The sequence below is a fragment of the Phodopus roborovskii genome, unplaced genomic scaffold (genome assembly GCF_943737965.1).
Source record: "Phodopus roborovskii unplaced genomic scaffold, PHOROB, whole genome shotgun sequence".
In the NCBI taxonomy this organism is placed as follows: domain Eukaryota; kingdom Metazoa; phylum Chordata; class Mammalia; order Rodentia; family Cricetidae; genus Phodopus; species Phodopus roborovskii.
This window is the reverse complement of record NW_026126434.1, coordinates 24,678,546-24,703,965: the sequence shown is the minus strand read 5'-3', so window position 1 is coordinate 24,703,965 and position 25,420 is coordinate 24,678,546. Positions and strand designations below refer to the sequence as shown.

General features: G+C 49.0%; 1 protein-coding gene across 2 annotated transcripts; it reads right to left on the bottom strand.

Moving 5' to 3' along the window:
- Positions 1-9,136: 9,136 nt before the first annotated feature.
- Positions 9,137-24,649, bottom strand: Wdr4 (WD repeat domain 4). Of its 2 annotated transcripts, none has more exons than XM_051187054.1 (11): positions 24,521-24,649; positions 23,284-23,352; positions 22,566-22,657; positions 16,905-17,077; positions 16,188-16,300; positions 14,441-14,501; positions 13,844-13,942; positions 13,040-13,104; positions 12,165-12,348; positions 11,578-11,647; positions 9,137-9,951 (listed from the first exon to the last, which is right to left on the bottom strand). In XM_051187054.1, exons 1-11 carry the CDS (start codon positions 24,607-24,609, stop codon positions 9,764-9,766), a joined length of 1,203 nt encoding a protein of 400 aa, XP_051043011.1. In that variant the 5' UTR covers positions 24,610-24,649; the 3' UTR covers positions 9,137-9,763. The 2 variants fall into 2 exon arrangements, with proteins under 2 accessions (XP_051043011.1, XP_051043010.1); XM_051187053.1 differs by having other exon boundaries at positions 16,905-17,061; positions 22,514-22,657; positions 24,521-24,648.
- Positions 24,650-25,420: the final 771 nt, after the last annotated feature.

The following is a 25,420-nucleotide window of genomic DNA, read 5'->3' as shown; positions in this document are numbered from 1 at the left end:
TTTCCTGGGTGATGCTAAACCCTGTCAGGCTGATGTCAAGACTAACCTCACCCTGACCTGTGTGCCTCCCTGACTTGCTTGTCTTTGTCGCACAGGCTCTCCCTGCACTATGAGTGAAGGCTGAGGGCCTTGTTTCTTTTCTTCAGTGGTGATGGTTGGAACCCAGTATTTATACATGAATGATAAACTTTTTTATCAAATTAAGAAAGTTCCCTTCTACTGGTATTGTTCAGGGTATTCGTGTCATGACTGGGTGTATTTTGTCAAACACTTACTGTGTTGATTGTTATGACGATGTGATTTTCCCTCCTTTTAACCACACAAGCATGAGGACCTGAGTTCAAGCCCAGAACTTACATAAAGAGGATGCTTGGTGGCGTATGTGTGTGATTCCAGTGGTGTGAAGACAGGCAGGTCCCTGGAATTCCAGTCAGTCTAGCCACCTTGGCAAGATCTAGGCCAGTGGGAGAGAGACCCTGTCTTTAAAAAACAAGGTAGAGAAAAATAACACCCAAGGTTGACTTCTGACCTCCACCTATGCATACACACACATGTGCATTTACACACACAAATACAAAATAGAATCTTTGGCTGGGAAATTTCCTAGTGGCATTCCTGGTTTCAAAGTGCTGGATTACTTTGGCAGCTTTTGAAAACTGAACCATTCTTGCATCCCAAAATAAACTCCAGCTGAGCACGATTATCCATTTTTGTGAATGAACACACACACGTGTGTGTGCTGAATTCAACTTGCTAGTATTTTGTTAAGGATTTCTTTTCTACATGGGCATTAATAAGTGATATTAATCTTTATTGTCTTTCTCACTGACTTGGTCTCAGAGTAATACTAGCTTGTGCAGTGATTGAGACAGACTTCTTGATTTTCTACAGGAAGGGGTATAACTTGATGTTAATTCCTTTTCAAATGCCTGGGATAGTTTTCAGCAAGACTGATAAAAAATGGGCGGGGCTGGGGGGGTCTGTGAACCACACCTATGTAAAGATTCTACAGGGGCGATTTACTCACTGTGATTTTGGGGAGCTGGAGTGTTGCAGGTCCAGAGCCAAATTATCCTAGGTCATCTTAGCCCCTTCACAGCCACGTGAAGAGAGCCACGCCTCTCTGTATGGCATACTATCCTGTGACTATTAGGTAAATCTTTTTGGAACATACAAACAGACCCCTACCTTCCACCCATTCATGGCTGAGAGTGTCCTCCAACACATCGGAGGCTATGGCAGAGGTTCCCTGCTTTGCAGAATCCCACCTGCCTCCCTAGTGTTCCCACTTAGTGTGTTCTAAACATGCCTTGATTTATGGACGTCTTGGTTTTGTTACTATAAAAACTTCATGAAACTGATAAGATGCTGGAGCACAGTATTCGGGTAAATTGAGTCTGTGTTCCTGGACCATGGCCATTCTCATTTAGCTCCAGGATAAATTGTCTCCTCCTCCCTTTGAGTGAGAGTCATGTTTCTGTTGACCGTGCATTTTAATCACGGTTCCCATCTCCTTGAAGTAATGGAACTGTCCAAATGAGTATCTTGTGGGAGATTTGTTTGCTCATTTGCTGCTCAAACAGTTGGTCCCTCCCACACAAGCTGTCAGTGCTGTGTGTGTGTTTGTGTGTATGTGTGTGTGAGAGAGAGAGCGTGTGTGTATGTGTGTGTGTGTGTGTGTGTATGTGCATTCGCACGCGCGCGCGTGCGCATGTGCTTTGCAGTGCCCCTTGGTCACACCCTTGCTGCCACAGAGTCTTGCCCTTCCATCCCCAGTATTAGCAGTTGGTTCTCTTCTCTTGTCTGAAGTTTACTGATCTTTTCAAAGAGCTGACTGACTTTCTGCATTGTTTTTAATTTTGTCTTTATATTTCTTCCTTCTGATTTGTTTGGGTTTATTTGCTCCTTTTTATTGAGCTTGAAGTCTAGATAAGGGACTTGATCTTGTTGTCTACTTCTAGCATTAGCATAGTAAATCTCCTTCCCAGTCAGACCTCAGCTGTGCCCCAGGGCTAAATTAGATACATTGTATTTTCACTTTCCCTCAGTTCACTATCTCTTTAAATTTCCCTTGAGACTTTCTTATCCATGGATCATTTAAAACTAGGTTACTTTGGCTCCAATTATTTGAAGGATTTCCTGCCATTTTCCAGTTATTGATACTACTGATAAACTGTAGCATTTCAGTCCGGACCTTCAAGTGCCTGAGCTTGCATTGATGGATTTTCATGCACTGGGCACACATTTCACTGTGCTGAAAATGGGTGTGTCTGGTGCCATTGATGGGTGTCTGTGTGTTGTGTCACCAGGCTGGCTGGTAGACTGAGGTTCTCTGTGTCCTTGCTTGGCTATGACCTTTGCTAAGGTCACAGCTCCCAGTGGCCAACCCTCTCCACAGCACAGCATCCTGCTCTGAGTTCACTAAAGCCCTCTTTGGCCTTTCAGGCCAAAGCACCAGCAGCCCTCACCCTTTGCATTAGAATATAGGGTTTTCTAACCTCTCCGTCTCCTTAGCTAGACTCAGGAACTCTTCTAGGTGGCCCAGTTTTCTGAGCCTTCTCTTTTCTGCCTGGCTCTTATCCAATGATGTGTTGTACTGCCAATGCCCAGAACCCCTCAGGAGATGGACTCACAGAGGGAGCTCATTAGGCTCTAGCTACAGTAAAAGGCACAAAAGTGGCTTCTGTCTCCTCTTAGAACTTAGCCTCAAAGAACATCATTCTCATACAAACCATGAGAAGGGCCAGATCATCTTCAAAACCAGCGGAGGGGCTGGCTCACTGGGACAAAGAAACCAAGCGAGCATACAGGTATTCCCTCTTCATGGTGTGAAAGGAAAAGTTATAGTGGGGTGGGGGTGGCGGGGTGTCAAAATTCATTGAGGCAGACTCTCAACAACTCAGGTGCAGGGACCAGGCAGGGAGCTTTGTAGTAGGGGAGACACTGGCCCACCTTTCAATGCAGCAAGAGAGACTGGGGATTTACAGCCTGGAACAGAGAAGTAATGAGGTGATGTTGGTGAAGGAGTTCTAGCTGGTTGACCTGACAGACTTCCTGCTGAAGGTGGGGCAAGGTCATCAGACACCTCCTGAGGACAATGATGACAAGTAATGCCTCAGAAATTAATAGCAATCAGACTAAGTGTGAAGACAAACACCTGTAATCCCAGCACTTGGGATGTGGAATTAATCAGGAGTTCAAGGCTAGCCTCAGCTACAAAAAAAAAGAGAGAGAGTAGCCTAGGCTACAGAAGACCCTGCCACCACCCACCCACCCCTGGGGATGGACACACACACACCACAAAAGGAAAGAAATTAGGGTGGGGAGTTATTGATAAACTTGCTAAGTGGATTTAAAAAGAAGTTTACCAATGAGGCCTAGGAGGAGGGTTAAGAGCCTAAAGTTTGGCCAAGAAAAGAATCTTTGTCACAGAGCACAGTGGCTACAATAGAGACAGATGAGGAATATTCCGTTAAACCATTCTTCTTCTTTTTTTTTTTTTTTTTTTTTTTTTTTCCTGAGACAGGGTTCTCTGTATTGCTTTAGAGCTTTAGAGACTGTCCTGGAACTAGCTCTGTAGACCAGGCTGGTCTCGAACTCACAGAGATCCACCTGCCTCTAACTCCCAAGTGCTGGGATTAAAGGCATATGCCACCAATGCCCCAGCATGTTAAACCATTCTTAAAGGCCATTTGCTTGACAGTTGAGAAGACACCCCCCCAACACACACACACACACACACACACACACACACACACACACACACACACACACCACACACACACATAAAGGGAACTTAACTCACTTCCAAAGCCTGGGCAGCAGCCTTCCCAGCTGTTGACAAGTGACAAGGATGGAGACCAGAGAGTCTTTTTTGGTGATGTGGGTGTGCCAGAGGCCAGTGGCTACTGGGCAAGCCCAATCCCTTCAAGCTCTGTATGTCCTTCTAGAAAAAAGGCCTGGCTGCTGAGGAAGAGTCTTCAACCTTTATCCCTAGGGCAAGAGCAAGACTCCAGCTCTCAGAAGGAGCAGACCCCACTGCCAAGGACAGGGAGTAACTTCTCTCTTCCTGGCATGGGCCTAGAAGAGGGCTATCCTGTAGGTCTGCAATCCCAGGCCAAGTCCACATGGGGCAGTCAGGCTGCCAGACATAGCATGTTCTATTTGTCATGTACACATAATCAAAAGACAGAATATAACACATTTAGATCTGGAGATGAGGAATCCAGGCCTTGTGTATATTCAGCACACACTTTTACCACTGAACCACACCCCTGTTCTGAATGGTTTTTATTTGGGAATCAACCAATGCCTCATTGATATAAAAGCAAGTGTGTTCCAGTGAGCAGAGCAATGCCACCCCTGAGCAGGTAAGCCTGGGTTGTCTAAGAAAGCAGAGGAAGGGCTGGAAAGATGGCTCAGAGGTTAAGAGCACTGGCTTCTCTTCCAGAGGTCCTGAGTGCAATTCCTGGCAACCACGTGGTAGCTCATAACCATCTATAGTAAAATCTGGTGCCCTCTTCTAGCCTATGGACATACATACAGGCAGAACATTGTATGCATAATTAAATCTTCAAAAAAAAAAAAAAAAAGAAAGAAAAGAAAAAAGACTGAGCAAGCCAGTAAGCAGCATCCTCCAAGTGTTGGACCCTAATTCTGGGGTCCTGATGGGCCGATGGGAGAGCCCCGTGACACAAACACCAAAACCAGAAGATTCAACAAGCAAGAGGTGTTTATTGAACAAGTGCACCTGGGTGACAGCAATCTCGGGGAAAGATGCACAGACTATCCGTTGGCCAGGAGTGACCCAGACAGGGCTGTTCATCTGGAATAATTTGTTCCAGGGTTGGGGGCCTATTCCCTTGTTTTGGGCCAAGACCTGTGAGAAACTTTTTTCATACTCTGGCTTTCTCTTGGCTGTAACAAGCCCTATTTAACAAGATCAGTCTAGCATATAATCACTAGCCCCATCACCATAGTAACCTTTCTTGTTCTCATAATTCCTGATTTTTTTCCTCCTGTGTCAACATCCATTCTTTATGATTTTCTATATTCCGCTTGCAAGAATTATTCTCCTGTCCCTTTCCTACATCCTTGTTCTGCAAACTAAAATCTTTCACAAGTTTCTGCCTTGAGTTCCTACATTGGCTTCCTTCAGTAATGGACCATAGGCCATCCATAAGATTAAATAACCCCCTGTCAAGTTGTTTCTGGTGATGGTGTTTTATCATAGAAAGCAAACTAACATAAGTGTATGTGCCAGTGGCCTTAAAGTGCAATGACTTAGGAGATGGCTTGTCCCAGAGAGCTGCAGAATTCTTACCTCTGCCATTGTCCTTGCCCAAGCTGACCCACAGGGAGGGAGTCTGGGAAGCTCGTCCCCAGTGCCCTGGTGGAGCTTTGCGCGGCTCCCCAGCTCCCCTGCCCGGGCATTTCCCCTCTCCCCACAAAGCACTGTGTCTGAGGAGCCTACTTTTCAGCTTTCACTTCTCCACTGGGACTCTGGAACCAGAAGATCGTAATAACAATGTAGGGTTCTAATTTTCTGCTCCAAAAACTGACAAAGCTTACAGTGAGCTGCTGAGAGACGCTCAGTTTTTGTTTCATAGATTGGAAAACATGCATGTGCCCAGCCTGGTGGCTTTCCCGGGACACCGTCACCCTGCTCCTCCCTCCCACTCTTCTGTAGGTGTTCCCCGAGTGGATGCCTTATTCTGGTTCCCTGCTTACCAACAGCCACTCTAAAGCAAGAGTGGTGGGAGCTAGCTTCCAAAATGCTGTCCCGTGGAACCAAGAGCAAATGCTGACGATGTGACTGCAAATATTCGCATTAAAAGCAGCTCTGGGGCTGGGTGATGGTAGCGTAAGCCTTTAGCCCCAGCATTTGTGAGACAGAGGCAGGAGGATCTCTGAGTTTGAGGCCAACATGATCTACAGGGTGAGCTCCAGGACTATTATATAGAGAAACCTGTCTCGAAAAACCAAAAAACAAAAATGTCTTAAAAATAAAAGGCAGTTCTGAGAGGCTTGGTGGGTGAAGTGTAGTAGTTTTTAAAACAAACACATTTAAAATCAAAAGTTAAAATGGGGGGCAGCAATTCATTGAAAGGTTACCTTCAAATGAGCCTTCAGACTCAGACAAAACAACCCCATGAACAATAGAGCAAAGGGGATCCCCTAGGAATTCAAAGGTAAGTGAAAATTCAAATTCAAGAGCACAAGCAATCTCCTGGCTGGTCAGGATGGGGCAAAGTGGCCTAGAGTGACCCTTTCACATTCCTACAGGGGAACCAACGGTGTAAACCTTGTCCCAGCCCTCAGAAGCACATCCTCTAGGCTGTATACCTGGGAGCAATTCTGACTGCAATACCCCAAGAAGGAGCCGTGACAGCAATGCCCCCGAGGACAGGCAGGCCACCAGCACGCACAGGGATGTGGAGGTAAAGAAATGGTGGCTGGGTTCTCTCAGGTCTATATCTGAATACCAAACCCAACCACAAAACCCTGAGACCAGAAAGAGCAACTTTTGAGAAGAAAAATTCCTGGCCACCTAAGATGGCAACCCCACACCTCACATCAGCCTGGGAGCCACTCTGGTTTCCCTAGAACTTTGGGTCATGCTCGGGGTACATGGCATTGAACAGGGACCCAGTGTAGCCCCACCTTAGCATAAGTGGACTCAGCCCTACCTGAAGACAGGTGGAGAACAGCAACCTGGGGGCCAGCAGACCAAGCCAGTCACACCAGAGTCAGAACTGCAGAAGGGTAGGAGCTGGGGATGTCCCATTTGTCACAAAGAAAGTTAAGTTTAACAAGAATCAAGAAGCCCCAACACATACACACACACGATTTAAAGAAAAAAAAAAAACTCAAAAGCCACAGGGAAGAGTCCCCTGCGCCCAGTAGAAATAAACTGTGTATTCTCAGTGGTGGCCACCACCACAGGGCAGGCTACAGGCACAGTAAAATGCTGAGTATTCACTGTGCCTAAGATGCAGAACCTGTTTGCTGATAGTGGTCATGTCACACAGAATGGTGACTTGTCAAAGGGCTGGCAGCCAAGGCCACTGAAAGCTGGAAAAGTCACCAGGAAGCCACTGGCTAGGAGCTGCTCAACTCTAGAATAGAGTGTCACTGAATGTCCACACATGCAGGCAAGCACATACCTCAGAAGCCCAGAAAAGGTAGCACCCCTGGCATGCCTCTAGCTCCTCCTAGTGGCAGAGTTTAGCACTGTGCTTTCAAGAAAGGACAAACCTTGAGGGGACTGTCTTCAGGACAAAAGCAGAGGACTGGTACCCAGGAACTGAGGGAACAAAATCAGTAGAGATGACACCTACAGGCCAGAGGCAAGGCAGTGAAGCCTGAGGAAAGAAATAACTCAACTCCCAATCTAAAACTGTAGCTAAGACGAGAGGAGCTGCAAAAGCCATTCAACAATGGGATGTCCAAAGTCACCACAGTAGAGGCTCAGAGCTCACACGGCATCTGATCAGAGGGGACTGCAGTTACAGGACAAATGAAACCAGAAGTATCCTAGAAAAATCAAGAGAAAATCTTCAAAATCTGAGATTGATGAAGAATTCTCACACTGAGCATCAAAAGCAAGTTCAGGGTGTTGGAGAGCTGGGTGTCAGGTGGAGGTTCTACTGCAAAGGCAGTACTTAACACAAGGGACTCAAGCATCTGCAGAACTGGGTATTCTGCTGTCCTGGGAGCACTGGAATCAGTCTCCTGCAGACATTGATGGATAACTTTGTAGCCCACAGAAACTCTTCCCTGTCCAACAGCAGGGACTTGAATGCTCACAACAGCTTTTTTCCTATTAGCCAACATTTTAAACCATCCAGTGCCTGTGGATATAGTAGTCTAGTGTTTTCTTAGACAGAGCACCCAAGCCATGTGCAGTGTGTACATCTCAGTCCCAGAAGGTAAGCAGAGGCTAGTCTGGCCACCAGTGTTAGTAGGTAGTGGGGACAAAGGAATGTGTCATCTCAGAAGCTGGCAAGTGCCCCATGCCTGAGGACACCTTCACACATGTGAATCCAAGAGGTGAAATTCTAGCACGTACACTCCTCGTGCACTTGAAAATAGAAATATGAATACCACCAGATGTTGCTTAACCAATTAGAGGTGGGGCAGAGAACAATGAATGTCTCTCAAAGCAAGCCATAGAAACAAAAGTGAAAGGAGTCAAGATAAATTGTAATGGGCTGGCAAGTAAGTAGTATAGACAAACGAAGATGCTGTGCTGTGGTCTGAATGAAAGTCACACACACACACACACACACACACACAGGCTCATGTTTGAATATTTGGCCCCCAGTAGTTAAATGCTTGGGAAGGACTATGACATGTGGTCTTGTTGGAAGTGTCAGGTTTGAGGTTTCAAAAGGCCTTAGCCATTCCCAGTGGGCTCTCTGCCTTCTAGTGGATGGAGATGAGAGTCCTCAGCTGCTATGTGGATTGATGCAAGGAGCCTTCAGAGGGCCATGTACTCCTAGACCGAACATGTATGTTGCTGAGGCACTTCAGGTTTGAAATAGCCACATAGTGTTGGGGAGTCCTTGTGTCAAAGAAATGAGACTGGGGAGCCTGGTGACTGTTTGCAGTGTTTCCTTGTGGCTCTGATGTGTCAAACAGCAGTAGTAGTTGACAGCATGTCCTGTCACACATACTCCCCGCCCCCAGCAACAACCCTGTACCTGTCGGTGTTCCTGACTTTCCTACCCCACAGTGATACCATTACACCTCTTGTGGATCCATTTATGATTTGTCCCTGGCCCCAGTGGTGCGGGTCTGGGTGTATCCAGTGGAAGTACCACAGTGATATGGGATAGAGGTCTTGTTTTCACAGCTGCTCTTACTCAACAAGCATCCCCCAGCTCAGGGCTGTTTCTGTTGAAGCTGGTCTGGGACACAGCATAGGTGATACCTCTCTAACCACCATGAGCTGTGTCATCTCAACAGTATACATGTGCTGTCTTAAGGCCACATTGGAGCTGGGCAGTGGTGGCACATACCTTTAATCGGGAGGTAGAGGCAGGTGGATTTCTGAGTTCCAGGCCTGATCTACAAAGCTACACATACAGAGACACACTAGTTTTGGAGGCCGCTGATGAACACTGCAGAAAGCTATGCAAAGTTTGTCTTTATTGATGCCATGTGTTCAGCTGATTGCCTGCTGTTCTTGTTCTGCAGAGCGTGCAGAGTTCAAAGCAATGGACCCACATCACTGGTTTCCCTGTATATCAAGGCCTGGCCAAGGTCACATCCTGATATGCCCCGTAGCAGGCAAGCTCCAGCACCGATACCATGCCTGCTTCCCTGCGATGCACATGCAGTTCTGCTTGGCCCAGACTGAGTCCCTGTGAGTACAGAGCAACAGCAAGCAGCTCCGTGCGAGCCGTGCTATGCTACACCTGGAGAGCTCACAGCAATGGCATGAAGACAGGTCCTGCCACAGGACCCCTAGAGATACAGACAGCACTGTGGGCACGGACAGACTGATGTGGTGCTGCAGGTCAGTGTATCCTTCAATGTGAAGGTGCTTCCACACAGCTACGCAGAATCATTAGCTAGGCTAACACACCTCGTCTTCCCTGCCAACAGGAGGCACAGATAATCGGGAGGCTGTCCTCCGTCTTTGTCACAGAGCTAGTGGTGGGGACTGAGCTGCCATGATCTCCCTCCTTGTGGATGAACCAGGCAAGGGGGAGAAGAGAGAGGCCCAAGAGACCTCAAGCTGCCACCAAGCCCAAGGTCAGCAACTAAGGGCCGCCTGCCCTGGGCACGCCTTTTTTGTCTGTTCTGGGGACCGTGGGAGGGGGCTCCTTTGTCGTTTCTTCTTCAGCTGCTGCAGTCTCTCCTCCTTCTTCTTCAGGTAAGAGGTCATGTTGTCAAAGGTAGCCTTGTAAAGACTGCGGAAGCCATCATCTGCACCCACAGAGCCTGTGACAAGGACAAGACCAGATGCCAGGTGAAGTGACCTCACAGGATTGCCCTGGGAATTCTAACTCCCTGACATCTCACAGACCTTGAGGAAGCTCATGTGACCCTACCATCTGGGACCCATATTCATGTCGTGAAGGAGAGGGGTAGAGGTGGAAGGAAGGACAAGGTCTTGGGTGACATCTTGTCTGCACCTTCCTGTTCATTAACTGACAAAGCCTGCGGGTTCTGAACAGGGGATAGCACAGAAATGAACCCAAGTCCTCCTACTGAACAGGGATGGACCCTGCCCAAGGGAAAATGGAGACCAGCCAGTGCTGATCAACACCAGGTAGGCAGCCTACGGCACCCACAGGGACAGCAGCAGCAATGTGTGGCTCTGGGTGGTGAGAGCATGCAGTAGACTCCCTTGAGTGTTAATCTAATGTGCTACTGGCACAGCCTCTACCAGTCTCACCCTGGTGAGGCACACCCTAAGGACAGTCAGCACTGCATACCAGAGAGAGTGCCCCTATGTCACCCCTCCCTGAGGTGGGTGTGGTTCCCTGACCTCTAGCAGCCACAGCCAAGGCCACTGCTCAGGATAGCATGGTTCTCCTTCCTGCCCTATGCGCACATGCCTCCATCTGTGTGTGGAATATCTTAGAAGCGAAGCCAGGCTTTGGCCTGAGTCTGCACCAGGAAACCCTCAACAGAACCAGACTGACAAGGCCCAGAACAGCCCAGAGGGCAGCATAGGTAGCAATGAGGAGCTCTAGTGGGAGGCCAGCAAATGGCTCAGTGGGAAGGCACCAGCCACCAGTCCTGACAACTCAAGTTTCAGATTCTGAAGAGGTTGTCTATAAGACATATAACAATTACACTTAAAAAGCTAGTCTGGGCATTGCTGGCGCACGCCTTTAATGCCTGCACTTGGGAGGCAGAGGCAGGAGGATCTCTGTGAGTTCAAGGCCAGCCTGGTCTACAAGAGCTAGTTCCAGGACAGGCTCCAAAGCTAGACAGAGAAACCCTGCCTCAAAAAACCAAAAAAAAAAAAAAAAAAAGGCTAGTCAGGGGTACCTAGGGTGACCAGCCCAGGTCCACCCAAAGGACTGACGCAGATTTAGACTGGGCCAGAAGACACAAACCTTTCTGTTTTGTCCTGGCTACTTTTATGTCAACACAAGCTGGAGTCATTTTGAAAGAAGGAGATCTCAACTAAGCAAGTACTCCACTAGACTACCCTGGGGCAAGTGAGCCTGCAGGCTTCAGAGGGCAAACACCCCTGAATGCAAGTTTCAAATCAGATCCTGTAGACTTTAGGAACCCTGACTTCTAAGGAGAATTGGCTTTGCATGATCTTTTCTGAGTAATTGTTTCATAAAAGACAGAGTCTGGATGCTCCTGCCTGAATGACCATTCTGTGTCCAGTAAATACAACAGTGGTCACCTGGATGCTCCACACCAACCAGGACACTCGGCCCCCACGGCCTCAATTACTTCTCACTGCACCTGCAGTAGCAACACATGCTGGTGACCTATAGGCACACCTTCCTGCAAGAATGCTGACCGGCCTGCACTGGCTCTGCCCACTTCTCATACTGCTGTGTTATCTCTCATTTGCACCACAGACCTAACAGTTCTCACCTTCCAACATGGCCCAGCTCTCACGGAGATGGTTGCAGAGTCTCTTGGACACAGGACCTTCAGGAACAGCCTGCAGAAGACAAGTAGGGTCAGAACCAAACCAGCGCCCAGAGATGGCAGGCAGAGGCCTAGCAGGGCCCATCATCAGGTACAGGCTCATTATCTCTAAGGCTAATCATGTAAAAAAGCCTTCAGCCCCAGGAGCTGAGCACAGGAAGCTGAAGCTGGCCAAGAGATCCCAGTGCTGTCCCACCTCACCCACCTCATGGGACTGGCAAGGGTGTCCCCACACTGCTCCCTCCACCCCATCAGTACTCAGCAAAGCTCCTGCACAGGGTCTGCACACCCACATCAGGCCTAGTGCTGGCTTCACCAGTATGGGTTGAGGTTTCACTAATGGCAAATGAATGCCCTGCTCAGGTCAAGTCACTTCACTACATGAGGCCTCCAGTCACAGCTGCCCCGGGGTTCAGTCTTAGGACCTAGATGTGATCAAACTGAGGTTCAGGGTGTAAGAAAACCATAGCTATCACCTACCAAACCCTGCCACACCCTGCCCCATCAGAACAGTGGTGCTGCATGCTCACCTGCCACTGGCCATCCACGGGCCTCCAGAGCACTAGGGGAGCGTCATGACAGTCCTGCAGAACCCACAGCCCCTGTGAATCCTCAAAGACGACATCCCACACCCGATGAGGGAAAGTCAGCTGCTGTCTGAACACCAGCTGCTGTTTGCTGGCATCAAGCTGGAAGATGAAGACCACAGGAACGCTTTGCAGGAGAGAGAGACTGGTCACCACTGCAACCGCAGGCCTGCCTCTTCCACCCTGAAGACCCTGAGCCAGAAGCCAACTGAGGCACCCAAACCCTGTGAGATGATTTGCAAGAACTAACCAATACAGGACAAAGAGTGAAATTGGCCATCCCACCCTGAGTGTATAGACCAGTGACCCTTTCACAGGAGTTGTCTAAGACCATTGGAAAACACAGATGTTTTTACTTTACGACTTATAACAGCAGCAAAGTTAGCTATGAAGTAGCAGTAGGAGAGCAGAGAACCACTGTTAGAGAGTAAGCCAGTGTCAGAGGAGATTCTCTCTTCTCCAAACCGGTGTTCTCATTTCTAAGGAGAACTAGGAGCACCAGAGATCTACCCTGGCACTGAGAAAGGGCAGAAGGAAGCCCCTCAATTACACCCTACCCCTCAATCTGCCCTCTGGTTCATCTCTCGGGCATATTCCAGCAAGAGCAGTTCTGAGTGGAACTGGCCTATGGGATCTTCTCCAAACATTCCGTCATACCTAAGAGTTTCCAGCTACCCTTCAAGCCAACTAAGTACAAGCGGCAGATTAGAGGACCCTAGCCCCTCCCTGAAGAGTAAGTAGTAGAGTTAACAGCTGCCTACATCTTCATCACTTAAAGACAAGCCACAGGCCACTGGCAGTGAAACCTGTTGTCTTACCACTCACACAGAAGCACCACACAGCTCTCTTGTCCCCAGAATGCAATCCTGGATGCAGCCAACCCCTGCAAGAAAAAGCAGCTACTTAACCAGGCTCTGCTGCCTGGCACCAGAGGGGAAGGCCACAGGCATCATAATTCCCTCAATGCCAAAGCAAGGCAAAGACGAACATTCTGGAATCAGGAGAGTAGCAGCTAATGCCCCTGTCCTCACATGACAGTGTGTGACCCTGGCTCTCTGCAGGCCTATGATACAATGGGAAGGCAGGGACATGGGAAGAGGGGCTGTAATAAAACAACTGTCCTCTGGGCTTCTATGATACACCAAGAAGCAGCTTCTAAAGTCCCAGATTTCATGACATGTGGGGAAAAAGCACCTGCTGCTCACTGGCAGAGGGCAGACACCATGCCACCCTATTTTAAGACAGATAGCTGAGCAATCTGGGAATGTCCCTGATGCCAGAAGTATGGGTACAGCAGGTGCCAAGAGAGGCACTCCATGAGCACAGAGAAAGCTGGGCTGCTAACCTCCACCACTGACACAACACAGGTAAGGCAAGGCCCTCTGCCAATATTTTCTCATGTCCATGTATGCCTAGAGGCCTCTCTAAGGTGAGATGTGAATTACTTCCCAATAGGTGATCGGGCATCTTTAAAACTAGAAATCTTATGTGTGTTTCTCCCGCTCAGGAAGAAGTCAGACACTGACAGCAAGGAAACGATTCTTACAGATGACTTTCCCACAGTCACGGCAATAGGAGATGCTTGGCAAGTGCTCCAGTACCAGAGATGAGCATTAAGTTACCTTGTGGCTTTGATGCTCTGCAGGCTCCCGTAGACTGGCCAGGTCACAGCACTGCAGCTGGTAGCCACTCCTGTACTCCCAGAGTCTCAAGGTACCATCCTGTGCACACACAGACGGGTTAGCATGTGGGCTCAAGAGGCGTGTCCCACAAGCAAGAAAGGCTGGGAGAGGGGAGTGGAAACACATGTCACTGAGCGGCTGGGTATGGCCAGCTCCCCCACTGACGTCTACGGCTCCTTTATCTCTCTGAAAAGTACTGGAAGCTAACCAATTATGCCAGGAACACCTAGGAAAGCCTCTGCGAAGAAAGGCCACTCAAGACACACAGTCCATGGCACAATGGACAAAGGAACCAAAATGGCCAGACTCCCATTACTCCACTTACAACCTCTGCTATGCTGGGACCAGGCAAGCTAACACACATGCATGCACAAACTGTGTGCATAGCCATGAAGGAAGAGGGCACTCTAAGAGCCAGGAAGAAGCTCCCTCTAGTGGCCATCCACTGACATACAGGGCACCCTAGCTGGTGACAAGAGGCTGGTGGCTATTTCTCTTCTGTGCAACAGTGACTACCCCAGCAAGCACAACACTTACCCCAGAGGAGGAAAGCAGCAGCTCAGGATGACTGGGCACAATGAAGATGCGGCTCACAAACCTGTGGGGAGCAGAGATAGGTCAACAGGAACACAGAAGGGAGTATCTCACCCTGCTCAGAAAAGGAAAACACTGCAGACCTAACCCATACCAGCAGATCTGAGAACATGGCTGGGCACTTTTGAGCCCCCGACACTACGTCTGGACCAAGGGTGGCAGGGTCCAGTCCTGCTGGAGCACTGTAGAACATGCAGCTCTTCATGGGCCTGCCACCTCACTGCCCCACATACCTGCCTTCAGCCAAGATGCCTACACTCAAGGTCACTCTGAAGTCAAAACAGACCCCAAAGGACCTCTATGTGCCCAGTCTAGTACCAGTGCCCCAAGGAACTCACCCAAAGACTTCTATCCACCAATCTCAGTCTAGCTCCATAGCCTCTAACTGTATAGGACAGGAACAACCACCCTGCCACCAGAAGTGCACCTGAGCAAGCTGGCTCTCCAGGAATTCCCACACCTACCCAGCAGTCCATCTAGCTACAAACATGTCCGGAGCACCTGCCAGGCAGCAAGAATGCTCTCTACCAGCTCTTAACAGAGACCTCAAGGTATCATTCACAAGACCCAGGACTCCAATATCTTGGCCCGGATGGCTCGCTTCATGCCCACCACCCTGACCTAGGCCTGGTCTGTAGCTGGCCTTTGACCATCTCTTAGGGTTCCTAGTTCTAGTCTTAGGTCATCTAAGAATAACCTTTGAAGACTCTACAGGCCCAAGTCACCCCAGGCCCAAGTCACCCCAAGTTTTCAGCAGGTAAGTAGGAACTAGTCTCCATAGCCTGAACAATCATCATAGAAAAGGACACAGAAGGGTTCCATCTCTGGCCCTGCAGAAACCCAAAAAGCTAATAGGACCTGTTCATACCGAAGTCACGGTATTCAAGTGACAGATTCCTGCAGAGGATGGAGGGGAAACCCCCCAAGGAAGCAGGCAGCATCAAGGGAAAAGTAGGGAAGGAGCAGAGAGAGGTCTGCCTCCCACACACCTTCCTGTCTCAAGAATCAGCACATGTCAAGATCCTGAGGAATGAGTATGTGACAGCTGAGGTTCAAAATTCATGCAGTCACTGAGACACAGTACGAGGACATGACTGAGGGTAAAAACTCAAGACCCGGAGCATGAGCCATTTAAGCTATGGAAAAGTATAAGCTTAGTGACACCAGCCTTCTCTCTAAGGCGAACTTCTGTATCCCACTCAAGAAAACAAGAGCTTGCTCAAAACTGAATTTAAGTCCTTCAGGTACTCCAGGGTCTGCAATAATGCCCTTTCCCTTCTGAACAGTACACTATTCATCAATGCCTCCCCTCCCATCTAGAGCTCACCTAGCAGGAGAGCACAGGCAGAAACAAACCCAGTCATTTAACTCCCAACAGTCCAAGTACCTAAAGGATGCTCCTCAGTCTCCTGACTACTTTGAGCTACCAGCACTGGTCACCAGGCCTGGGAAGACTGTAGAAATGGGCTGAGGAGCAACAGTCCAGGAGGTAAGCTCAGAGCAACTGCTTCACATGGCCTACAGCCCTGCAGCTGCCACACTGGGGGAGCCAGGGGCTGGTAGAGCCTTCTGAGCCTGAGTAGCTCTTAGCATGTAGCCCTTACTAGTCTACGATCACCTATCAGGCCCTGACCCACCCTAATCCATTAGACCCAGACTTCCCTGACTGAGGAGGCAGGATTGCACTTACTCTGTGTGTCCCAAGCAGAAAGCCTCAATGCTGTGTGGAGCAGCTGCCCAGCTGACCCGGATCTTCTCATCCCGGTCCGCAGTGAGCACAAATTGGTCATCAGGACTCACGGCCTATATCACCAGGGGTCAGTAGGAGAGTCACTCACTGGGTGGCCTTGCAAAGTACCATGATTTTTAAGGCATCTCTTAAGGAGCTGCAAATGTAGCTTGGAAGAGCAGGGGAACTGATGGGGGACAAAGGGAGCATCCCCTACTGAGGGAGGGTCCCCAGTAGTGCCCAGTTCACATTCCCCAGCTTAAATGACAAGCAGAGCCACAGATGAGACCAGCTCCAATGCCACCCAGCCATACCCTCCCATCCTCCACACTGTACAGCAGCAGCCAGAGTCATGCCAGGCACTGCACACAGCCCTTGATTCCACCTCACTCTGTCCCAGTGCTACAGGCTCGAAGCCATGGCCCTGGCTAAACCCTAGGAGGGGAAAAGGGGGAAGTTATAGGCCAAGCTTGGCAAGATACTAGGTAGTTCTTGTCACCTCCCTACATTGCCTGGAATGCGGTCCAGAACTGAGTGAACCCCACTTCATCTGCCAATGCCATTCTAAAGTCTCCTGTTCTAGAAGAGCCCCATGTTTCCTCCCTCTCTGTCCCTGCCCCCACCTTGCTCCCTCTCAAGCCCTGGCTGAGCAGACAGTGTTGTGTGTCCCCTACATACCACATCTAGCAGCATGGAGAGGTGCCCAAGTTCCAGCTTGCCACATCCATCAGGCTGCAGCACTGAGAAGGAGTAGACATCTCCAGATTTGTCAGCCACCAAGACCCGATCTTCTGAAGCTGTGAAAGTCAGGGCAGTGCACCTCCGTACCACAGTCCTGCAGAACCAGAGAGCTGAGCAGGTTAGCGCCCAAAGTCAGCACAGGCCCTCCACACAGCCTCGATCTGGAGTCGGTCCCCAACATAAAATGGCTTAGGTGTAAAATACTCTGACTCTACCATAGTGCAAAGGTGTACCCACATACCCAGCTCTCACTTTCAGTAATCACCCAACTCCAAGTAATCAATGGGACTGTAAAGCAGGCCTTCTCTTACACAGCTTTCTAAGGTGTGATTCTGATCACATTTCAGAGATGACGCTAGTCTCATATGCTCCAGACTGGGGTAGTCAACGCACTTTTTTTTTTTTTGAAAAGATTTCATTTTACTAGTACATTGAATGTTTTTTACTTGCATATATGTCTGTGCACATGCATTCGTGGTACCCTCAGAGACCAGAAAAGTGTGTCAGATCTCCTGTTACTAGAGTAACAGATTGTTGTGAGTCATCATCATGTGGGTTCTGGGAATCAAACCCAGGTCCTCTGGAAGAGCAGCCAGTGCTCTTAACCCACTGAGCCATCTCTCCAGATCCTTAGTCAATGTATTTTTAACCTAAAAGTAGTTCTAATTTAGGAAGAGCTAAGCACAACCCTGTTGCAGGTCGGAAGCATCTGTTCTACATGCAGAGTCAGTGTCTGCATTACAGAAGGTGGTGCCCCAAACACAAAGGAACTGAAACAAAGCCAATGCCTTCAACCTATTAAACTTTTGTAATTCTCCCTCAAAAAAAGACAGACACAGCTGGGCATGGTAACACACCTTTAATCCCAGCACTCTGGAGGCAGAAGTAGGCAGTAGGCAGATCTCCAAGTTTGAGGCCAGTGAGTTTCAGGACAGCCAGGGTTACATAGAAACCATATCTCAAAAACAAAACTAAAATGTAAAAACAAAAAGGCAGGCATGCTGACACACATAGTAATCCCAAGCACCCAGGAGGCTAAGGAAGGAGGACTGAAGTTCCAGGCCTGTCTTGTGAGTACTCACCCTGAAAACACTCCAACTTTGTTGTACATTTGAAAAGCTCATAATAAAATGCTGTGGAAAGTGTTCCTCCCCCCGAACCTTTATTGCTCAGGTGAAGGAGACAAAGGCTAGCTATGCTACAAAGCTTATGCTCTCTGGAATCCAACCCAATTCTCCCCATCCAGCAGGACCACCTGGCTCTACCTAAACCACAACCATCAGTTCCCTGACCCATCACCTCTGTAACTCTGCTACTAGGCCTGTGCCTAGAGGCAATAAGTTCAGAGGTACCATCAGGCTGTCGTTCCCCTCATATCCAGAACAGCCATGGGACAACCTGGATCCCCAGTAGAAGGTACAGGAACTGCATGGTAGACTACCCATCTGTCAAATTAACCCATCCACAGCAATCCTTGGCTCAGATCCCACAGTAAGTGCCATCTGCAAGCTAAAGTGGCAGTGGTTACAGTTTACTCCTGTCCCATACAAGGGGAGGGAACCCAAACCCCTCCCCCATAATTATAGGCCATATCCTTCTGCACCCGCCATTCTACAGAGCACAAACCCTAACACTGCTCTCTGCAGTGCAAGGACTCTCATCACAGCAGCCCTGCTCTCCTGAGCCATTGCTGAGGAGTTGCTGCTGGGGCAAAATAGGACCCACACATGCACAGCAGCAGGCTGAATGTGTATGCGCCTGAAACAGAACCTGAAATGTGAGGACTGCTCCACACAGAGAAAAAGAAGAATAAGGAAGGGCTCGGCTGCAGCCCTGCTCCTCTCCTCAGCAGTGCAGCTGCACAGCAGCTGCTCCAGAGGGAAACAATGGAGAACAACAAGACAAAGACAATTAGGCTCTGGGGCCAATGACTCAAAGCAAACGGCCTGAGCCGCTGAGACTGCTAATGGGCTCAATGAGCAACTCTGCACAGCAGTCAAGACAAAACACAAGGACTCCAGTATCCCATATATCCTGAGCCAGATTCCTATACGAGTCTTCCCATGCCCATTGCTACTACTCAGCTCTAGGCAGATGTCCATGCTTTTTCTAAAGAGCTCTTACAACTCAGGAAAAGGTTTGAAAAGTCCTCCCACTGAAAAAAATACGAAAGATACAAAAGGAAGTTCACAAAACACAAGCAACTGGCCAGTGTGCAGACCGCTGCGCTGCACTGCCTTACAGACTGTGAGATGAATGGATAGAGAGCATTCTTTCAGAATTAAAGATCTGAGAATACTGCATAATGAGAAAACAGATGCAAACATGGAAACTGCTCTGCTGTTAGAAATGGCTTCTCTTGCAAAGGACCTGCGTTCCCAGCACCCACATGGTAGCTCACAACCATTTTTAACTCCAGTTCCAATGGATCTAACATCCACTTCTGGCCTCTTCAGGCACCATGCACACACTCAGTGTACAGACACACACACACACACACACACACACACACACACACACACACACACACACAAATAAAAATAGCATTTTCAAAAAAACTTCTTGCATAGGCTGGAGACTAAATCCAACACCTTGCATGTGCCAGTGAGGCACATGCCCTAGGAGACATTTTTAATGCAGGGGAACATAGAAACAGATACAGCACCTTTGGAGGGCACTCTGGAACTGTTGAGTCTGAATGACAAGTACAGCCCCTTACCTTCAATTTACTGTGGTGACTTTTACAGACTTACTAACAGATGCAAACACATCTGTTTGTCCAATGAGGTGCTTTCTGAAGTAGCAAAATGTAAGAGAAAAATGTCCATTAACAGAGGGACATTAGGAATGTTACTGTGTGCCCACCCAGTGGAACTCTATCCAGCCACAGCAGCTCCCAGGGCCTGCACCACCAGATGCCACCTTCTAAGCTACAGCATCTACATCTCACTCTCCCACACACCTTCATCCTAGAGGGCACCTGGATCTCCTTGTCACAAACCCTAACTGTGCTATTGGCCTGCTGCAGGATCTAGAGGGAGGGTCAGAGAGCTCTTTGAGCCTACATTTCCTGTTCCAAGTGCAATCCACACAGTCCAGAAGCACTATAACCACACTGGCTTATCTGAATTGATGGAACACTGGGGGCTGAGGGTACAGGCCAGCAGGGGAACGTGTGTATGTGCTGAGCACCAGGCTCTAGCCACATGGCTAGCACATTAGAACCTGTGCTGTCATGGTGACCAGGTGATTCTTGTGCCTACATTTGCACAGCCGGAGCCTTTACTCTACAGAAGGGTCACCATCACACTCTTTTAATGGGTGCATGAGTGGGTTCCTGTGTGTGAATGTAAACATGTGTGTGCCACAGCACACATGTGAAGGTCAGAGGACAAGCTCAGGCAGCACTCCTGGCCTCCTTCACTCTGTTTGAACAGGATCTCCTGTTGTTTGCCACTGTGTATACCAGGCTGGCTTGCCTGTAGTTACCTCCCATCTTGCTGGAGTGGTGTGATTACAGACACATGCCCTATATGTCCAGGGTTCCAGGATAAAGGCACTTGCTGCCAAGCCAGATGACCTGAGTTCTCACGCAGGACCCCATGATAGAAGGACAAACTATTCAAGTACATACACAGGTATACATATATAGGTACACAAGCTCACACACACAACAATACACACAAGTAAATTTAAAAAAGAAAGACTATTTCCTGCTGGTGAATCATCTGTATGTGGGAGGGGTCTGAGGAAGCCTGATACAAGAGTGTCCTTTTGTTTAATTTGTTCTGCTCTGTTTCTAAACACTGCACATCTATTATCCATCTGAGAAGCAAAAACACACACTGCCACCTAGAGATAGGCAGTGATGCAGGCCACTATTTTTAAACTGACAGGTAAGAGGGCAGAGTGGATGTTCTTGCTTTTTTGTTTTGGGGGGTTGGTTTTTGGGGTTTCGCTGTTTGTTTTTGAAGACAGGCTTTCTCTGTGTAACAGGCCTGGCTGTCCTGGAACTCACTCTGTAGACCAGGCTGACCTTGAACTCAGAGGTCCGCCTGCCTCTGCCTCCCAAGCACTAGGATTAAAGGTGTGTGGCACCACTGCCTGGAATGTTCTTGCTTTTGATGCCACCTAGAAACCAGGTTTTTTTATTCATCTCTTAGAAAATAGGATGAACTAAAAACCTAAATGCTTAGCTGAAGTCCCTGAAGAACAGTAGTTCCAAAGCTGCTACCGCAGCTTACTTGACTGGGTGGACACAGGTCCCCTCAGGCCCCCTGCTTGAGCACTTTGTCCACAGCAATGGTGTGGCTCTAAAGGCCATGGACCCTTCAAGAGAGGGCCTAACTGGCAGACATAAGGCCCCAGGGCAAACCTTGAGAGACTGTCCATCCCTGCTTTCTGAATCCTAACATACCAACAGGGGAGTGAACAACACTGTGAGTTCTGCACACATGCCTTCCGTGTTCCAATCTTGACACATCCCTGACATTACCAGCACCACACCTGTCACGACAGCAATCCCGATAAAATAGCCAGAATAAGCCCTCCTTCCTTAAGTTGCTTTTGTCAGGGAATTTGCTATTGTCAGCAATTAGAAAACTGATGGATAAAATCAAGCACAGCTCCACTAGCAACTTGGGCGGGAGGGGCATGGGGCAGAACAAGTGATGCCCTGGCTGACTCCACTCCATGTGCTGCTGGCACAGAAGAACGGGATTCAGGAACCCCAGAGCATCTGTATTAGAAGGTTGTCTGAGCCAACAAGATGTAATCTGCCAGCACTGTGTGCCACAGTGACACCACCTCCGCTCTCGAGGACAAAGTGGCACTGAGAAAAGCAGCATCTCTGGAAACACAGATTCCCAGCCTCCTCCCCCCTCAACATCATCACCATAACTCCCCCATAACCACAGGCCCATTTCTCTCCTGGTACCTTCCCTTCAGAAATGACAGTTACAGTTTGAGAGGAATAGTAAGTGATGCAGAGTATTTACAGACCTGCTGGCGGAGAAGACCAGAATACCCACCTGCAATCCTGCCCAGTTGCTGGTCTTACACTACACCTAGCTGTCCTCTATCTTCTCCTCAGAAAGAAAAGGATGTAGCCCACCACCTAGCTTACAAATGTGCAACACCCAATTCCACTTCCCCTGAGCCCTGACACTCTCAGAATGTGAGCTAACAGTCCTACTCCTATCGGGCGGGCATGAGGCTACAGCAACATGGAAAGCAGAATGACATAGTGGCACAGCACAGAGTACTGACACTGTGGCCAGAGGATCAGATATACTGGCTCTGCCTTCCAAGCTCAATGGCCTGGCTACTCAACCCCAGGCCACCCACTGTAGGAGAACGGGACCATACCACCCTCACACGCTATTAGGATTCAGTCAGTTAATACAAGTACACCTCAAATCTGTCTCACACACAGCTGGTACTTTGTGTTAGCTGCTTATTACAATGGTTACTATCACTACTGATAATGACATGCAAGTTCAAGAGTGCATAGGACATCTTAATGACTCAATGTTAGCATTTCATACCTGACACTCAGACATTGCCATGGTTTTGTACGGAAAAGAATCAGACGCTTACTGTCATCAGTTAAAGCAAAATAGCTGCCAGACTTGGAGAAGGTGGACGCCAGAATTGTGTCGGTCCCCTTGTCTACGGGCTGTCCGTCCTCCCTGAAGAGGGGCAGAGGAAGAAAGAAAATAATTAGGCCTCACGTGAGTTGCCAGACTTGTCCATTCTAACACAGGTAAGGCAGAAGATGCTTTATCAAGCAGTTCATGTAGCCAGAGCATAATGACAAAATTAAGGGGAAGCTCAGAGCACAGCTCTAATTTTATAATGGATCTCCCTGCTTACACACTAACATCCAGTGTACACTGGATGGGCTCTCAGTGGTCACATGGCCTAACCCTCTTAGACATGGGCTAATCCAAGGCCAGAGACAGGGACCAACAATATTACTAACAAACTGAGTCACATCACCAAGCTACCATACAAAACAATCACTGCTGTGTACCTTTCACTTAGTTAATTCCTCACACCTGCTCTCAACGCATTTGAAATTGTCACTATGACTTTAAGGGGCCAGTGACAAAAATGATTACTAAAGACACTAAAAGTATTTGGTCCTTAGTATTCTAAATTTAAAATTATTTCCACCTTTCTTTCTGGAAGAGAAATTAGCCTCTCCCCACGACCAGGTAACAGAACTAGAACATCGGCGAGTCAGAAATCCCTATTCTGGCTTGCTGGTCTCACCATTCAAAACACAAGCAAGCACGCTTCCCCATCATCTCACCCTTTCTCTTCTGGCTCAGATTTCCTCTCTGCAGCACTGCAGTCGTATGTGAAGACGCAGTCATCGTCACTAGAAGAAACAGGAGCGAGAACTTATCAACACACAGGACTGGTCCTTCTTACTCTTGGACAAAGGCATTTCATCATCATTGAATTGTGGGCTTTCTCTGGGACAGAAGAGCCAAGAGGGGTCATCTACTTAACCTCCTACTAGGCTGTTTCAGTTCCAGCTGGTTCTGTGGCCCAGGCCTCCAATCAGTGACCTCTTCTTCCAGGCACCAAGTTGATTCTAAGAAATTACGTTCTGATAGTTTTCAACTGGGCTCTGCTTCCAAATTTAAAACAGCTGAGGTTGCCCTTACGCGGTCCAGAAACGTGTCTCACGTGTTGGGGAAAAGCCCCCACAAGCCTCCAGCACCTACTCATATAGGAATCACTTGCTCTCCCTATCAGCTAAGCTCCCTTCTGTTCCTCTGGCCCGGTACCCCAGTACCTTGTACTATTGACAGCCATAAAGTGGTTGCACCAGACTTTTCCAATTAAACACTTAACTGAAGAAAGAAAAGTCATTGTCCAAGTCTGAAACCTTGCTGGCCACCAGCATTCCCCCAAAGACACAAACTGAGGAACACTTCTAATCTACAAGTGTCAAAGTACCAAAACTAAGTAGGGAGGAGGGGGGGGGGAGCCAAAACGGACTGCCACTGAATCCTTCGGTTCCTGGGTCACAACTACTTGTCCTACACTCACTTGGGTTAAGAATCCTTTGACGTACCACTATGGAAATAACAAGAAGCAAAACCAATGGTGTGAAGGACCTCTAGGAAGATGCTCACTTCTGGCTCTGCGTGCATCCTGAGTTTGGGAGGTGTCGGGTTAAAAACCTGAAAACCCCAGGTTGCTGGACAGAGACAAGGGACAGGAAGCACTTCTGTACGCAGTGAGAGCCAGCAGAGTTCGCCAATACACGACTCTCATCACAGAAGTTCCGAGCAGGTCGGAGCACCATGACTCAGAGTCCGGCTTACGCGACACACACGTGACACGAACCTCCCAACGATGCGCAGGCGCCGCAGAGCCCGGAAGTGTCCCGACTCCAAAGAGAGAGCACCCGACCCACCGTGTAGGTCGTGGGGCGCTAGGTCGGAGGGAACTCCGAGGACAGGGAATAGGCCTCATACGGGACCGCGGCGGTCAGGCCCCGCGGTGAGCCGGCCGCTCTCGACCCGGTCTCTTACCTGCTCGCGGTGGAAATGGCCAGGAACCGGTTGCCGCCCCGCACCACTAGCGTCTGGCCGCACAGCGCCAGCCCCGCGGTGCTCGCCATGGGCCCGCCCGCGGCCTCCGCACACGTGCGACGTCCAGCGCCCTTCCTGCTGGCGCAGGCCAGTGACGTCACAAGGCGTCGCGCAAGGGGCGTGGCGTCCTGGAGCATGCGCACGGGGTGGTCTCCTTGGATCGGAGCACTCGAGGGTGCGACTGCTACAGAGCTCGGTCGTCGCGTGCCCCGTGTGCCTTACGTAATGACTAGCTTTTCGGGCTGCCTCTTGGACAGAGCCTGTACCCAGAGAGTGCCGGTAAAAGGGTGCTGAATGGCGTCAGTACTGGATGGCCAGGTCCAGTCTGTCTCAGTTCAGGCCAGGCAGAGGTCGCTGGAAATGTGCTTCATACACTGGTGTAGGACAAAGACGCCTTGATCCCCAAGTGTCAAACGTGTTTCTCCCCAGATCCCCAAAAGACTCATTCCATCCCAGTGACTCTCAAGGCCCAGAATACTGTGCGGTCTTATAGATTGGATGCGCCCCCCCTAACCCCCGCTCCCAGGCAGCTCCTAAAAAGATGGTTTATCTGCCCCACCCACACACACATCACATCCTAGTGAAGGTAAACTACTTGAGCAGGTCATTCCGTGTCCTGCAGCAGAGTCACAGACACAATGCTGTGTAGAATTGCCCTCTTAACGCTGTGCGGTTACCTGAGCTAGTCCATTTTATAAAGCATTGTATAAAGCTCCATTATTACCCCAAAGTGACACAGAATGACCCTTCAGTTTGCTTGTGCAAGTACACACCATCTATCTAACACAGAGCAGAGACTAATAAAAATCACTTGTGCAAATGAAATCACCACCTACAAAC